General features: G+C 44.4%; 1 protein-coding gene across 4 annotated transcripts in view; it reads left to right on the forward strand.

The window, feature by feature from the left end:
• Positions 1-18,351, forward strand: part of LOC121478813 (myosin VIIA and Rab interacting protein) — a 364,253-nt gene that overhangs the window by 294,418 nt on the left and 51,484 nt on the right. For all 4 annotated transcript variants that reach the window (XM_041734163.1, XM_041734162.1, XM_041734165.1 and 1 more), the window contains exons 9-10: positions 971-1,124; positions 8,409-9,040. In XM_041734163.1, coding sequence (XP_041590097.1) covers positions 971-1,124; positions 8,409-9,040 — 786 coding nt within the window. The remainder of the gene's footprint in view (positions 1-970; positions 1,125-8,408; positions 9,041-18,351) is intronic.

Here is an 18,351-nt window from a genome sequence, read left to right on the forward strand (position 1 = left end):
GAGGGGAAGCAGAAGCGGTTTGCTATAACTCTGTCAGAACCAGAACTGGCTTATACCACCCTCTCCAAAAAAAAAAGTATACCATATGGCTTATTTTGAGGGCTCTTGGGTACTGGTCTGGCCTGTAATGGTAGGGATACTGGACCTCCTTGACCCTCAGCTATCTCTGTGCTTTTTCTCAGCCTGGTCAGCCATCCTTCAGGAGAGGCTACTGGGTACATGTCTGCTCCCCAAATTCCAGCCATGAAGCTCCATTTTGTCCCCAAAACATCCTGGCGCTGTTGTTGCTCTTTTTCATTGGCATTCTCAAATTTCTTTGTAAAGCTCCCACTTGCTATGCATTTACTGTGTGCAGGGCAAGCCTAAGTTTCTACATCTCCCAGGGAATTAAATCATCGGTCTCTTTCCCATTTGTTATCTTTAACATTGAGCTTCAAATTCTTTGTACCACTTGTAACATATATATGTTTGCGTGTATGTAGTGACATATACATGTGATATGATTCAAACAGAATTCCTGCCTGTCAGTTGAAATCTCACTGCCACTTCTTAGGCAACAGTTTCTTTTCCCTTCTTTGATTCAGACAGTAAATGGGAATATGTTGCAATGGTTGTAGGTTTGTGCACGGGCCAGACCTGGCTCACTAATCTGTTGTAGCACTGACATTGTGTTGTACCTTTCAGTTTGGGCTGCCCAAACTCACGTTTGGAGGTCTTCAGGGAGAAGATGCTCTCCTTTTTCAGCACAATTGGCCTAAGAAATGTTGCTAGGAGGATGGCTGGATAAAAGGATCTATAGGACAACAGGCTGTTATGCACTGATTTGCAGCTTTTAAGTCTCAGCACGGGAAGGGCCAACACTATCAAACATGCCTTCTCCACCAGAAGTGTCATCTACCAGAAAGCGGAAGGCATCCTTCCTTGTGACTGTGCTCCTCAGTCCCCCTCTAACCCTCTTTTTTCCTCACAGAGGTCCCAGTCTTCGTTCTCACTCCCCAAAGAGGATGCTCTGAAGACCCCTTCACTGGAAGCCGCGTCGAGGCCACCGAAGGGCCAGGGCCAGCCACCAAGGGAGGAGGCAGCCTTGCCCAGCTGGAAGAGCATGGACAGGCTGGACGAGACAAGTAACTGTTTTAAGTGGTGTCTGGTTGGTCTGTGGGTCCCAGGCGGGCTGTTGGGAGGTTTCTCCCTGTTCAGTTCCTTCTCCATCAGCTCGAGTTGCTGTGTACCCATTTGAGGCAGCTGAACCACCAAGTCCCAAGGCCTCTAGCACAGCACACATGTAAAGTGCGTTCATGTTTCCCACTGGGCAGTTTTCCTGCTGAGACCCGTGAGACAGTGGGGGGCTCCTGGGCCCCAGTGTTGAAATGCCTGGGTTTTGTGGCCACACTTAAGCTTACTATTCCTTGTAGATCCAGAGAGTGTATCTAATGCAGGCCAGAAATGCTAATCCAATCTCGCAGGGTATTTCAGTGTTCAGGATTTGGGTCCCAGCATGGGTTGGTTTTAAGAATATCCTTTTGGAAACCTGACATCTGAATGAGGGTAACACTCACCACTATAGCATAGTTTAATTTCTCATCACACACCAGTGTAATGCATTGTCCTAGCTAGAGGTGGTCTTTAGAGGCCTGAGGCTCCTTCTACTTTGTGGCTCTGCTGTCCTCTGCGGCCTCTCAGTCTTTTGCTGGGTCATTCATATCAGCCAACAGATGCAGAAAGAGAGAAAAAAGAAGTCAGCACACCTGCTCCCTAACCACCTCCACAGGAAAATGGTCCACACCACTTTCCCTCCCAGACCACAGCAAGAACCAGTTACACAGCTCCACCTCAATGCAAAGGGCCTGGCAAATGTAGCCCCGGCTGGGCTGACACCCCCCTCCCCAGCAACATACCTCTGACCCAAGAGGGGCAGGGCACACAAGTCTTTGATGGACAAGTGTCATCCCCCTCACACCTGAGGATGGCATGCTGCCCATTCTTCTCCTAGAATGTCCCACCTCTGCATGGAGTACTTGAACTCACCTCTCCAGAGACTCAACATCCACAAGACACAGTCCTTTATAAACCTGCCAGGTCACATAATCCTTCGCAATGAAGAGGCCCAAATTAGCCAAGCCACTTTCCCAAAGTCACACATCAAAAGGCTGCGAAGTGCTTGGAACCACATGGATAAGAGCCGAGGGCCATGAGGCTCCCTGCTTAGGCCATCTAGGTCTCCTGGACCCCATGATTGAGCATCTGAGGCAGGATGCTCACTCTACCCTAGCACAGGTCTGTGCTTTCCTCACATGGTTACACATAATGGAAGCTAGGTGCATTGTCCTCACAAGAAGAAAACACAAAGGACTCTCAACTCCCAGGACATGTCAGAGCTAGGCCCCTTTTTTGAACAACCATCACAAAAATTAACAGCAAACTATGCATCTTAGAAATATGCTTTTAAAGATTGCGCTATCGTTTCTACTTTTCTAAGGGAGAGGATTAAACTAACAGCTATTGAAACAAATTCCATTGTTCTTATGGTGCAAAGAACCATAAACCATGCAGTGTTTTTAACAGTCATTCTAGAAGTTTCCCAATACAGGTTACCAGGTTACCATGTGAACCTTTTAGCAGAATCCATGGGTAGAATCTGCACAGAGATCCTATGAGCATGTGAAATGTTTCATATTTACATATATGGCTTGGGTTTTTGTTTTTTAAGTGCATTTTTCTATTCTAAATTTCTTCACTTTCCTCTTGCTGCCCAGCATATCTGTTCATTCATTCTTTTCTTTCTTTCTTTCTTTCTTTCTTTCTTTCTTTCTTCTTTCTTTCTTTCTTTCTTCTTTCTTTCTTTCTTCTTTCTTTCTTTCCTTCCTTCCTTCCTTCCTTCCCCTCTTTTCTTTCTTTCTTTCTTTCTTTCTTTCTTTCTTTCTTTCTTTCTTTCTTTCTCTCTTTCTCTCTCACCAGAAACTGAAAGTTCTAGAAAGGGTCTCTGAAATTCCAGAGGGCACATAAGAATTATCATATAATAGATCTTCAATAAACAATAATAGCTACCCTTTAAAAATCACTTTACAATGTGCAGGGTCCATCTACAGGCACTATTTTATTCATTTCTCCAGAGCTGTCAAGTGTTACCATTCTCTTGCATGGCAGACAAAAACCTTGAGGGACAGTGGGGGTGAAGATCCCACTGCTAATGTGGCCAAACGTAAACATCATGGCTCTGGTTTGCAGGCTTTTTCAACTACAGCATGATAATAAATGTCCTCCCTCCCCAAAAGCAAACATATGAACAACACCACAACAAATAGCCTTTCAAAATTCACACTTACACACTGATAAATTTTGAGGAGATTATAAAAACTTCTGGAAAACATTCTATTTCAGAGTTCCCTGCTGAATTATGAGCATTCCAAATAAAGTTGAGAAGAATTTTGATTTTCAAAACATGATTATTTTTACCTAATTTTCTGTAAAAGAAAGCACCCAAATATAATTATCAGTTGTATATAAACATAAACAATGTGTTCAACAATATGACACACAAAAAAGATTTCATACTCTTCTCAAAAATCCACGCATCCCTCAGGACAGAGATTTAAAATCACAAAAATATAAAGCCTTTATGTAGAAAACCACTGGTTTTTCTGAGGAATGCTTGGCCTTGGCATGTTGAAATGCCCAGGGGTGTTTGAGGGGTGTTTGATATGTATAGCAGGAAGCAGATTATTCCCAGGGGCATTGCCCGGTCTCAGTAGAGCAGAAATGTAGAACAGAGGAGACCCAGAGGTGGAAGTCAGCCTAGGTTAATGTCCACTTTGGCTATTTGCAGCAGTTCTGTTTATGCCTCAGGGGAAAGGTTGCTTCCAGAGCCTTTTAATTCATGGTTGGGGTCGGCTTTAGGGACATGGTAGGGCTGAGGAAACCACAGCAGGTCCACTTTGAGCCTCAGCAGTGCTTACAGCAGTCAATGAATGTCTCCCCAAACACATTTTCATTTTATAGACCTTGACCGAGCATCTACTGTATGCACAGCATGTGTTCAGTGCTAGGAAATTATAATCAGGGGACAGCCCTCTGCTCTTGAGTTGCTGACTGCTTATTTGTCCACACAGCCATGAAAGAGAAAGAACTCGGACAAAGGAGAGAACAGAAGGGCACAGGGTTTCTGGTGGATAGTCCCAGAGGACTGAGAGAGTGTGCTATTGGTGCCCAAGTATAGCTTTGAGCAGTTTCGATTATGCAGCTTGACCACCAGGTTCTCACAGGGCTGGGCATTCAGGGAGCCAGCTGTGCTTTTACAAAGATAAAAGTTGGTCAACCTCTAGCTTTCTCGGAGGAACGTGGTAAACTGGGATTGTAAAATGCAGAAGAGAAGAGCCAGTGACAGACTGAATCCCTGCCGTCCATGTAGTAGGGGTCGAAGGCAGGTGCATGATCACATTTACAACACAGTCAGCCTAAAAAAAAAACCACAGTCAGCCTGGGAGCCAGGGCACAGAGTGGCATTCTTGGGGGCTTTCCCTCTCTGGCTTCCTCCCATGGCCCCAGGAGAGGCTGCAGACAGAAGGGCTCATTAAGAGTCTCACAGCCAGGGTGCAGTCTTGCCCCTGCACCCTGTGGGTGCCTGTGTTCACTAGCAAGTAGTCTTTACAAGCCCCACAGAGGTGCCAGACCTCCGCATGAGCTGGAGGTAGAGCAGTAAAGAAGATGCAACCTGTGGTCAGGGTGGGGGCGGGGCAAGGGGGATGAGGGTAGACAACCAAGAAAATAAATTATAGTATAGTTTGAATGTTTAAAAGTGAAATCCCAGAGAACAGAGTAGCCTAACTTCTTAAGGAAAGAAGGCCAAGGATGTGCCCCTGAGAAGCAGCAGCATGTTAGCTGGTCTCCAAAGACCATCCAGGGGGCAGACCTGGTGACTATAGGCCCCGGGAAGGGAGGGGACACACCCTCCACAGGGAGATGAACACTCTCCACAGCCAGGGCTGAGCCTGCTTCGCATCATGGGAGTGTCTCTGTTTGCAGATTCTCATATAAAGATTTGAGACTCTGTGGTTTATTAGGAGGTGAGCTCAGGAAACACAGAGAGGGGAGAGGACACGACACAGGGAAGGGAAAAGAAGGCAAATGACTCATTATCAATCAAGCAGAACTGGAGCTCATTTCCATTGGGGAGCAACAAGAGCCAGTGTAGAACACACTCCTGCGCAGCAGGCAGGGGAGTGAGGGTAATAATCCACCAGCTTCCCCAGCCTCTGGTTGGGGGCTGCTCCCAGGACCGCCCCCCCCCCCACTTGAGGGACAGCCAAGCCATCTCTGGGATCCAGAGCCATCTTAGGCAAAGAATCACATGTAGATACGTATACCTAGGTATGGAGTGCTGATCTGTAGGCAGGAGGAAATAATAGAAGCCAATTCAACAGGCAGAAGATAAAAAGGCTGAGGGGTGGCAGACAGTATGATCAAGACTTTATGTATGTTGTCTTATAATTCCCTGACAGCAACTGCCCCCATTTTCAGGTCAGAAAACGGGCTCAGCCCTGGATCTACTAGAATCCAATGTGCTTGTTCTTTGCTCATGGATAGGTGAGGGGGGAAGCTCTATTAAGGATCCATCTCCTGCTCTGAGCAGACACACGTAACACAGTTGATGGGTGTCACCTCCTTTAATCCCCACACTGAGCCAGGGAATGTGCCCCTTTCACCAATGAGAGTACTGAGGCTGAGAGGCTCCCAGAGCTTTCCACCCAGGTCTGCCAACTCTGCAGCCTCTGCTCTTCCCTCTGCACCAGCTGGCTCTGGTACTGGGACGGAGCAGGCTGGAGAATTCACTGAGATCCAGCCCCTGCCGCAGGGACTTGTCATCATTGGAGGAGAGCTCATCCCTGTGTGTCATCAGCCAGAACCCAGATTGGGTCATGGGATGAGCCAGACAGGCTGTCACACCAGGAGGACTCAGGGGAGGAGGAGGCCACCTCTGGGCAGGGAGACAAGAAAGTGCTGTAAGAAAAGGGGAACCGAAGAGATGAGGTCTTTGAGGGGTCACTGGAGCTTTGCCACATGGAGATGGTGGGAATGGACCCCAAAGACAGTGGGAGGAGCCAGGGAGAGGCAGGGCCCAGGCCCTCAGGCTTCCAGGAGGACTATGCTTAAATCGGCCCCCACTGGGCTCAGAATCCTCCTGGAAGAGGAGAAGCCCACTTTCTGACTCAAGAAAAAAGGGAACTCAGATGTCCTGCCAGTCAGACCCTAGAACTGGGTCTCTGAGTTGGAAATGTGTTCAACCAACATCTGAATTCCCTTAAGGCTATGGTTCTAAGGAAGTCCTGGCAAGTACAGTGCTCTGTGGACAACACTGTGACTGACCACTTTAAATTAATTCTCTGAAACAGTAGTCATTTAATTGGTAGGAAATCCGTGTGGAAATGGCATCTGGCAGGACTGTGCCTCAATGTCCCAGCACAGCGGAGCTGTGGCGCCTGGAGGCCTCACGCCCCGCAGCTGGGGTCCACATGCAAGTTGATCTCCTCCACAGCCCCAGGACCCTCATCACCCAAACCCCATCACCCAAGTCCTGTGAGGTTCCTAATAAAGGAAAACAGCTTCTGTTGGCAACTGCGGTGCTCAAGGCCATGAGACTCTGCCAGATAGTCGTGGCTGAGGAGGACTGTGCCGTCCCACTCACTCCCAAGGCACACCATCCTGTTTGGCTTCAACAAAAGTAAGACTAAGCACCCTCTGCCCCTTGGCATGCAGGTCAACCCTTGCGGCCCCAGCCACCAGCTGTCACAAATGCTCTGGACAAAACTGAGCCCAGTTTAGGCCAACCCAGACCATGACCCCAAACTGAGAACCACTCCAGCCTGCCCTTGATCAGGGCAGCTGATCACAGCAGACCAAGGGCTTCCACAGCACAGTCTATAAGCTAGAGCTTGGCTTTGGACAGAGATGCTCCTCATTCTGACTGGACCTGTTATGGGTTCTGTGACCTTCGACAAGTTATGTAACTTCACTCACCTTTGTCTCCCCATCTGTAAAATATGACTGGAAATACCAATCTCTTTCTCCCCCACATCTCTCCTACAATGAGGCATGTGCCCTGAGTTGAAAATAAACTTACGTGCTGAGTAGAAACAAACTCTGTTACTCCCCCACCACTCACACACAACACTCCTGGGACCAGATATGTGGGATTTTTCCACATTGACCACTTCTCTGACACCAGCCGGGCATCCTCCAGTTCCATGCTGAGCCTGTCTCCCTGCAGTCAGTTCCAGGTCCTATGGTCAAGGGCTCAGGACTACATGACTTCAGATACCAATTGCAAGTCTCAGATCCTCACTTGTACTTTTGACCAACCAGCTCTACATGACCCCCTCCTCAGGCTCTGTAATTTGCTGGAACAGCTCAGCTCACAGAACTCAGGGAAATGCTTATGTTCATCAGTTCATTATATAATAAAGGATATAAATGAACAACCAGATGAAGAGGTACATGGAGCAAGGCCCTGGAGGGTCCTAAGCACGGAGGAGATGGGTACGCCACTATCTAAGCACATGGATGTGCCAACCCCAAAGCTCTCAGAACCCCATTACTTTGGGGACTTTTATGGAAGCTTTATTATGTAGCTACAGTCTATTATTAACTCATTTTCCAGCCCCTCTTCCTTCTCTGGAGGATGGGGCTGGGGCTGAAAGTTCTACATTTCTAATCATGGTATGATCTTTCTGGTGGACAGTCTCATCCTGGAGCCGCCCATAGTTGCCTCCTTAGAACGAAAGATGCTCCCATCACCCAGGAAATTACACGGGATTCAATTTAGGAGCCCTGTTTCAGAAACTAGGGTCAGGACCAAATATTAGCAGGAACCACGGTCAGAGTCCAGTGTGTGTGTGTGTACATATATATCTTACTTCACACTGCCATCGCACAGGCTGTTGTGGATGGGATTTGTAGAAGTACCAAGACAGAGGATGTTAACTTTGAGGGAGGCCAGGGCAGGTAACAGAGTCCTCTCCCATCCATCCAGGGAAAACCATGGCCCAAGGGCAAAGAGCCAAACCCAGGGTTGCCACCAGTAACCTTCCCTTCCCCCCATCTACACCCAAGCCAGCCTAGGGCAGGAGAGGGGGCATTCTGAGACCGAGGTCACCATCTACCCACGCACAGGTGCAATAGGAGCCAGATCTCGGAGTTTCTCCTAATCTTTGGAGCAAGGGAGGCATGCAAAGCCTCACGGGACTCCTTGGGGACCTTCCACTCTGCCTCCTCAAGAGGTGTGCCCTCTTGAACCTTCCAGAGTCAGCTGCTCCCCAGGACCCCAAACCAGTTGTGGGGAAGACATAGATGGCAGCCTCACCTTGCTATCAGGTGATAACAGCCCTCCCTGGTTTCTCTCTCCCTCCCACCTGCAGACGTGGCTGAGGTTTTGCAGAGCCCTGACGGGAACTGGCTGGCCCTGAAGGATGGTACTCTGCCACCCACCCGCCTGCTGGCCAAACCCAAGAGTGGCACATTCCAGGCCCTGGAGGCAGCCTCCAGCGTGGCCTCTGCCTACGACGAGATGGGCTCAGACAGTGAGGAGGACTTTGACTGGAGCGAAGCTTTGAGCACGCTGTGCCCAAGGCCCCGAGGCCGGCCCAGGAACCCCCAGCCTCAGCCCGCACAGGCCCAGGGCTCGGACCAAGGCCCCTCAGCTGCCTCCTTGGGGCTCTCCCCAAACCCCGAGGCCATGTGCTCCGACTCAGAGACCTCCTCTGCAGGCTCCTCCCGGGAAGCTGGGCACCGGGCCAGACTGTCCTGGTTGCAGAGGAAGGCCCCAGGGGACCCTGAAGCCGAGAAGATGCGCCTGCAGGGAGAGCTGGACGTGAACTTCAACCCGCAGGCAGCCAGCAGGGAGACCTCGGACAGCAGCGAGCCTGAGGAGGCCCCTCACACTGTGGACCGGAAGGCCAGGAGGTGGAGAAGGGCCCGGCTGGGCTCAGAGGAGCCAAGCAAGGAGTTGTCTTCTCCCAACGCCCATTCCCAGGGGCTGGACGTACAGCAGGTAATAAAACTGGTAAACACTTTTCAGCAGGATGTGCCATCCTTCGTGCATGAGTGATGTGGAAAGGATTAGAATTCACAGACCCAGGTTCTCATCTTGGTTTGCTGCTAAGTAGCTGAGGGGCCTAGATGATTCACATCACGTCTCTGGGGCTCTGTGACCCCCTCTCTGGAGACGAGAGCTTCCAGTTCAAAGTGGGTTTGCATCAGCACCACTGGGGAATGAGTTAGAATGCAGATTCTCAGGCCCCCCTACTCACAAACTGTGGGGAAGGAGTCCAGGCATGTGTGCTAACCTGCTCTCCTGGTGATTCTGCTGTACTAAAGCTTGATGGCCGCTGGCTTAGGGGTAAGGGTATGAGGTCTCCAAATCCAGCTGTATGACCTTGGGTAAGGGCTCAGGTTTCTGCGGATAATTTAACAACCCATTTTAAAGAACGGTGTAATGAGTGAGTCAGATGTTTACAATGAACTGAACTCTGTCCTAGACACAGTACAGGGCTCAGGAAATTTCATTTTAATAAGATAACTCAGGGCATGGTTTACTCACATTCTGTGATTCTCTCAGCCACCTCACACCCCCACTCAGAATCCTCAGTGGCTCTGCCCACATGGATTAGTTCAGAAACCTCCTTTGAGACTATGATAATAGCTATGGACTCTTTCCATAAGAAAATGCACACACACACACACACACACACACGCATGCCTCTACATACCATTTTGCTTACAACTTCAGGTATCTCTGGCAAAGCCCATCACGGTGGACTGAATGTGGAACTTTGTAGAGCCCACTCTGGACTCAATATTTTCTAAACTCAAAAGTGACACATGTGACCTGGAAAGTTTGAATGACCTCATATAAACAATGGATTGCATTTGAAACTGAGAGTCTAATGGGAGATCTAGTTAGGTTGCCTCTGCCTTCTATAGGCTCATATTGCTGTCAACATACCTGAGGCCCTCAGATCACAGAATCTAGCATCCGTCCTACCTGATTTGTTGCCTAGAAAACATCCTCTTTTTGATCTAGGGTCTCATTTTCTCCTCTGTGAAACCATATCATTACAAATCTGCCATGTTGGACTATTTTGATGATACAGTAGAAATATAAACTTCTGTTCAATGATGGCTCATTGTTAGCTAGCTCAAGTGAAGACTGTTTTACAGAGACTTTGGGTCACTTGCCTGAAGGAATATTCTTGATGGTTGTCTGCATGACTCACTTGCCATGTATCCACAACAACTGGCTGCGTGAACCTTCCTATTTATGCCGAAGTGGCTTGAAAGTTGTCTTCTGGTGGTAATCTTTGCAAGGCATTGATAGGAGACAGGGCCAGCAGAAAAACTAGGACCAATGTTGCTGGCAGTGTCCTCTCCTCCCCGGTAGGTGGCAGTAGTGTTGCACTAATGGGATTTCAAACGAGACCCTCCTGCACTCATTTACTAAAGCAGTTCTCTTCTCAAAAAAAAAAAAAAATATATATATATATATATACATATATATATATTTTATACGGTTAGATATATTTCACAAGGTTAGATCCTATATGTACATATACATACAAGTATTTTTAACTCTTTGCATACTTTTTAACTGTATGAATAAACGAATATAACGTAAAGAAAATTGTGAACATACAGATACAGTCCTCCCTGACCACAACCTAAATCCCCACCTTCTCCCCAAAATAACTGTAGTTGTATTTGTGCGTTAATATATGTATAGTACATTTAGAAATACAGTTCTGTAAAGGTATCTGTATTTTAGCAAAATCGGCCTCTTACTCTCCATAGTCTCCTGTTCCCTGTTATTAATTAATAATTATTACACACATCTAGGCTCAGTGCCTGCAAAAGATTGCCTCAAGGTAGTCCCCAGCAGAGTCGTGGGAGTGGGAGCCATTGGTCCAGGGTGCAAGCAGTAGGGGTGTATTTCCTGTAGAAAATTTTAAAACAATAACAAGTCCAATAAAAGTTAGTCTTCTTATCACCGTGCGCCATACAGGGACAATTCTAAGCAATGTAACTTACAGGTAGACTGTTAGTTCCTCCCTTCTTTGATTTTCCAAATAATATATGGTAAGATCTAACCTTATTTTTTCAAATGAAGCATTTGTCACCAAATCATTATTAAATAATTCATCTTTTATGTGCTGGCTATTGATGCCCCCTTTAATATATATTAACCTTCTTTTATTTCATGGTCTTCCCTTCATGTTTGTTTGTTTTTAAGATTTTATTTATTCATGAGAGACACAGAGAGAGAGGCAGAGACATAAGCAGAGACAGAAGCGGGATCCCTGTGGGGACCCTGATGCTGGACTCGATTCCAGGACCCTGGGATCACTCCCTGAGCTGAAGGTAGATGCTCAACCACTGAGCCACCCAGATGCCCCAAATAATTCTTTTTGTTGATATCTTATAAAGTATCTTAACGTTTCTCAATCCTTTACTCATATAAGTGACTTTATACAATCTTCTCTTGAAGGTAAAAAAAAATTTTTAAGTTTTGATTGGATTGCTCCAAATACATTTATCTGTTTGGGAAAAATCTTATATCTTACAATATTGAGGCTTCCCATCCAACTGTGTCATACTTGTCTCCATTTATGTACTTTCACTCAAGTTTTAGAGATTTTTTTTTCAAAGCTTCTACTTTTTTTATTAAGAGGTTTTTCAGTCAGTATGTTACACATTTTGTTGACATTGTGGGTGAGATCTTTTTTATCTATTACATGTTCTAATTGGTTTCTGATGGTGTAGAGATCACTATTGATTTTGTTTATATTTTATAACTTAGCACCTAATAGACTCTTAGTCCTAATAGTCTTTCACATGATTCTCTTAGCTATTCCAGGTAGATCATCATCTTGTTCACAGGAAGGACATTTATATGGTTTTTTACATGATTTACACTTACTTCTCTTGCTTGTCTTATGGCCCTGGAGACAACCTGTGCTACACTTTTAAGTGGTAGTGACATTGGCATTCATATCTTGCTGTCATCCTTAGTCACCTGCTTGCAGTGCTACATGGTGAAGTATGTTGCCTCCTCTATATTCAATAGTTCAAAACAAAGAAGCATCTATCTATTCCTGACTTCCTAAATGCTTTAAAGCAGGCATGTGAGTTTTATCAACTGCTTTCTGCCATCTCTTGAGATAGTCCTATAGTTTTTCTTCTGTTAATGATTGTAGATCATTAATAGATTGCTTAATTCTGAAACATCTTTTCATTTGTTATGTAAATCTTAACGGGACCTGATCTCTTTGTGTAAAAACTGGCTTTTTATTTGCAGGTTTCCATGTTCAGGCCATCTTGTTCAGCTTTGTTATCAGGTTATACTAACAACTTGGCAAGGATTCTCTTTTTACTATTTTCTAGAATACTTTGTATGACATGATAATTTTCTGGAAGTTTGGAAGAGTTTACCTATAAAGTAGGTAATCCAGGTCTGCCTTAAGTGAGAGGCAGTTTTAGAAGTGGATTTTATATATTAGGATATGTAGAAAATATATAAGAAATATGTTAGAAAACAGGAGAGTAAAAGGCAAATGTTACTTAATATAAAAGCAAAAACAAAAAATTATTGAGATTGATCAATAAAATTAAAAGCTGGCTCATATATATATATATTCATTATATATAATATGTGTGTGTATCATGAATTTCCCCTCAAGTGCAGTTGTTTGCATCCCACAAGCTTTGATATATAGTGTGCCCACTGTCAAAGTTTTCTAAGTAAATTATCATTTCCAATGTGATTCTCATTTCAATAAAAATTCAGAGGTAATTAGAAGAGTAGAAAACTTTCTGGTTTTGCTTTGTTTTTGTGTCTAATTTTTAGTATTATGGCATTGTGAGCAATAAATATAGTTTCTGTGATTATGCTATTGGGAATTTGTTGGGATTTCCTTTGTGACCCAATAGAGGCCAATTTTTGTGACTATTGCATACCTGTGTTTGAAAAGAACACATATCCTGTTTGTTGAGAACTCCATGTATATGTGCACATTCTCCTGGATGTCAGCAAAACAGACAAGGTCCTAACGCAGAAGTCTATGTTCCTTCTTCATCTTCATGTCTGCTAGGCTTCATTTCCCTAACTTCTCTACTCTTTTCTACTGTTATCTTCATGCTTCTATGGTTTTCTTATTTTCTGTCTCTTCAGTCTGGCAAGTCCCTATGAAGCGCACCTGCATGTGCTGGGAGCTCCACTCCCTGCTGGACCCCTGCCCTCACCAGCCCTAATTAGCAAGGAGAGCCAGCTGAGGGCAGAAGTCTGTCCTGCATTCTCTAACTGCGTCCCCAGCCTCAAATCTCACCTCACATGTAACTTTGCACATGGAGTTGCTCTGTGATCTGTAACCATAGACTGCCCAACACGTTCTCTGACCTCCAGAACCCCAACCCCTCTTGTCTGCTGATGGGATGAAGTCTGTGGGTCAGAATCGCTTTCCCTCCAAAGCCCTGCAGCAGATATTTCACTACCTCTTATCTTGACGTGATGAATAGATGCCTGAAGACATCCCAGTTCTTCCTCTATGTAGAGCAGTTTTCTCTTTTCTGCAACATTTGTTTGATTTGCCATTATCTTTAAAAAGCAAACATTTTGCCAGAAGTGAAGTGTGTTCTCATTTCATGCTCTTGCGCATAAGACAGTGAGCTCTTCTCTGCACACTCAGGTATTTTTTCAACTTAGGAGTATTTCCTTCTGTCATTTGATTCTTACTTCTTCCAGGCCATCTGTAATCGTGACATTCAATCTTGATTCTCTGTCTTCCATGCCTACAATCTTCTCTTATTGTCTTCCCCATCTCTGACAGGTCTTTTCTTTGGCCTTCTAGAATACCTGCCCAAGTTTGTCCTCCCATCACTCATTTGTGTTCCCAGAACTAATTCTGTGATCACTGTCATCAGATGCAGGTCCTAAACCTATGCTTTTGGTCTTTCTGAGGTCCCTTGTCTCAGCAGTCTCACAATTCATCTCATGCCACAGCCATGCCTTTTATCTGAGTATTTCTCCCATGTAACTTTCTGTACCTCTTCACTGAAACTCTGTCTTATCATGCCCTAATGAAAACACAAAACTACTATCAGACATTGTGTCCCACTTGTTTTGTAAAATTTACATGATGCCTTCAAGCCAGCTTTGGTGTCCTTTGCTCTGCAGTATTTTTCCATAAGCTCCATGTTAACTTTTTCTGTCAGTCATCCTTAAGTGAGGATAATACTGTCTCCGCCTCGCTGTTTGCCAATATCTAGCGTACTCTAACCATTTCCCCTCTGCTAGCTGAAGAGAGGAGCTTTGTCCTATGCTCATCATCTTGTTGTATGTTTCTCTGAACCCATGGCTAAGAACCTACAATATGAATATGCATATGCTGAATGAATGAGTAGAAAAGAACAAAAATCATTTCTATATTTCTATATGGTTTTATAGTGCTTGCCCCCAGGGCTTCACATTTCCACGACCACACCTCCTGGAATGCAACATGGTACCATAGTGAGTTTGTCCCTCTGCCCACCTGAATGTTTTGGGGAGATACATTTTCTAAGTGGCTATAAAACAAGGAGGAAAAAAAAGAAACAAGGAGGAAGTAACAAGGTTGGGTGTAGGTCTTCTCTCTGCATGCTTCAAATGCCCCACCACCACAACAAAAGGCTCAGATATTGTGCTTTTGTTTGTTTGGTGTTTGTTTATTTTATTTTATTTTATTTTATTTTATTTTATTTTATTTTATTTTATTACAAGCATTTTTCTCACAGTTTGAACCAGGATTTGAAGTTGGAAGAATATTAGGGGATGGACCAGGAATTATCCTGACTATTTAGGAGAGGAAGAGAGTGGATGGGTCCCCAAAAACTTTTTTTTCTGTTCATTTGTAAGGGCCTTATACTTAGTGAAAATTTTTCCCATCCATTTACTAGTAACAAGATAACTTCCATTTATTTTTAGTTATGTAAGTTTTCACCTTTTTCTGTACTTCCCACACAGTTTTGGTGGAAAATTTGGAGAGATTGTAGAGTGATGTTTGCCAGATGTCGTTTTAAAATGGAAACCTGCTAATTAATTTTTCGTTGATTGAGACATCAGGATTGCAGGAGGCTGCTATTTCAGTTTCCTCTGACGTTTCATTTTTTGTTGTACTCATTAGTGAAACTTGTTTCCTGGGGGTAATTTTGCCCCCTTGTCTAGCAGGCGAGGTCCTAATTATTTTTAAAAGATGTTCTAAGAGTCTTGCCACACTGGGAAGCTACTAATTTTTTATAACTAACAATCTGAAAATATTCATTTATTTCATGTGTTTATGCCTTGCTACAAAAAGAATTTAAAGTGGTTTATATAAATGTAAACACAAGAGAATAAAATGAAAATATAAGAAAAGTAGGACACAGGGAAAATCAGGATAGGAAAAACAAATGAACCTAGGAGTAACGATAGTTCACAATATGGATGCAATGAGGTCCTAATCACAGGCTAACAATACCAAAAATTTGGCTCTAAACTTTCTAGAAGACAATAGGAAGAGAATGATGTGAGCAGCTTGCTGAGTTATGGAAACCATATTAGAACAGTAGATGTGTTCCTTAAAGGATACTGCTCTTGGAGCTGAAATCCATGAGAAATTTATCCCATGGGTCCTCGTGAGGAGAAAGCAGAATGTTATCACCCTCCACTATAAACTCCTTCAAAAAAGCCCTTACATTGGAAGCTGCTTCTCAGTGTCACTCATTATGGACCAGTACATCACCACAGGCACATTTCAATCAAGTCGTTCTGTTAGGGGCCAAAAAGCTGACCTCTGCTGGTCCGGGTTGCTCCAGGATTCAGTTTTGGGATATGTAGAGGAGTGAATGGCTACTTCCCCAAGCCCTGGTTCATGAATGTTGTTCAGTTCTGAATTCAAGGGGATGTTTTCTGACAAATGCTAGCAAGACCACGGGTATGGAGGGTAGTGTCACATGCCTCCCTACTCCGTGAACAATGAGGCACCCAACAGGTGTGCCTCCCTCTGAGGTGTGCCAAGAGAATATCCCGAAGCAAGCTCCTCAATCTACTCCAATTGTACTTGAATTTCCTCCAGTATACAGACCAAAGGATGATAATCCCTGCACCCATTGGGTGCACCCTGCACCCAATTCTTCCCCATTGATTTTCGGATCTCTTTAGGCCTGGAACTTTGCCTGAAATGAAAACCTAAGGAGAAGACAATAATATGGCTGAAGGTGAACTGGCTCTGGGCTGCCCTCTGCCCTTGCCCCTTACTCTCACCTACACAGCAGCTTAAACAAGTACAAATAATAATCTGGAAACAGCTTTGAGCAGGTATGACCAATACCTCCTCAAGAGAAGAAAAATCTTGTCAGGTATCTGTCAAGTGATTCCCTTTGAGCATGAGGACTGCTAGGTGGGCCCTCCAAGATAACCTGGTTACAGAGAATAAATCTTGCTGAATAATAGTGATTCTTAAATATGTCATATTAATGACATATTTTTATGTCATAGCCCTTATTGAGAACCTAATGAACACAAAGAATGTGTGTTGCATGGGGGGAAGGGGGTGCATAAACACAAGCACTCAAAGGTTTACATACTATGTCAAGGAATTTTTAGAGCAGAAACTTCCCTGAGGTTCCACAGACTCTGGGTTAGAAACACTGCTGTATAGGATTTCTAACCAGGAGTCATTGGGTATTGAGGATCAGCCACCAAAAATGATGACATTAGTTTTGCAATAGTTAAAGTGTAGTCTTTGTTTTGGGTAGATGTTAAACAGCAGGGCTACCCATCAGTTTAGGCATTTACTTATTTGTGGCAATCAAACCATGGTAGCTCTGGGAAGAAAATGTTGAACTCTCTATTCCAAATGGCAGGGACCTGCACCCAGTTTACTCAAAATGGATAGCAAATCTTTAAGAACCAATGAAAAGAAGGGGATCTGGAACACACCTCAGTGCTTCTACCCCAACTCCTGCCCTGAATGTCATCACTTTTAGGAGATTCTTCCTGACAACTCTGATGTTCATGCTGGCATTAAGGTCCAGGTTCTGAATTACCATCCAAATCCAAGAGTTTACACCCAATTCCAATACAGAGCCAAAGAAAAAAAACAAAGATGGAAACCACTGTTTATGCTGCTTTATTCCTAACAGATTTCTCTACAAAGTGATAGAACAATTGTGGTCAGCATGAAAATAACTGTGTCTCAAATGTCTGTTTCTCGTGTAAATATTGACCTGAGAAGGCCAGGCTAGTGATTTTCTAGATATTTTATATGGTAGTGCCATAATTCTGGGGAACGAAGAGCAGCCCTTTTAACAAATGGCGTAGTCTAACTCTGTCAGATAGGAGATTATAAAGAGAAAAAACATGGAAGAGCGGCAAAGCCCATTAGTCAGGCAGGATTTTTTGTTCTGGGAGGAGGAAACGTGCCCCAGATGAGATTAAGGTTTCTTCCATTTGTTTTAAATCAATTTTATAATCCGAAAGACTCAGGAAACAGCCTGGGATCCATACCAGGACAACTGACCTGTAATTGTAAAAGCTAAAAATAAACCTTCCTGATCGATACCTAGGTGCTAAGTTTTCACAACCTCCTTTAGCAAATGCATACCCAAGAGCCAGCACCCACACCTGCCTTCTGTGTAGTTCCATTGGCCAGACTCAGGTCCTTCCATATGAAGGGGTTCTCACTGAGGCAAGAGGAAATGGATTATAATATTAAATTTGATAAGATTCCAGGTGACATGTTTCTGTTTCTATCATGTTAGATGGTCAAGGATTTGGTGTGTATTTGTGTATGTGTATGTGTTCTTATCACACCAGTTATATAAAAAAATAAATGCCTTCATCACCAGGGCACTGAATGTGTATAAAACTAGTTCTAGGTTAATAGCAGTGCATTGAGAGAGGACAAATCTCTGCATTAAGGCACCAGAGACAAAAATTGTCCAAGTCCTCAGAAAAAACAGGTCAGCAATAGAGTCAGCCAGCCCCGAGGCTCATCCTCTCTTCTTCTGCCAACGCATTTGCAAGTAAAACTACATGCATTTGCCACAAACTCAGGACTGGGTAACCTGTAAGTCAGGGCTCTTCTCTGAAGTTCACTAAAATATCTAAAAGCAAGCTGCAGAACCTGCTTTTTAGGTCAGGTTTGGTATTTTTCATCAGCAAGAACAGGGAGAGCCGCCAGGACACTGGGATATATTCAACGAAGGTTGTTATGGAACATTTGAAAGTCATCCTTCAGCTTGGCTTTTCTTTTTTTTTTTAAAGGTGGAGAAAATGCTGAGCCTCCCACTGCT

Source organism: Vulpes lagopus, chromosome 19, assembly GCF_018345385.1.
Source record: "Vulpes lagopus strain Blue_001 chromosome 19, ASM1834538v1, whole genome shotgun sequence".
NCBI classification, from domain to species: Eukaryota; Metazoa; Chordata; class Mammalia; order Carnivora; family Canidae; genus Vulpes; species Vulpes lagopus.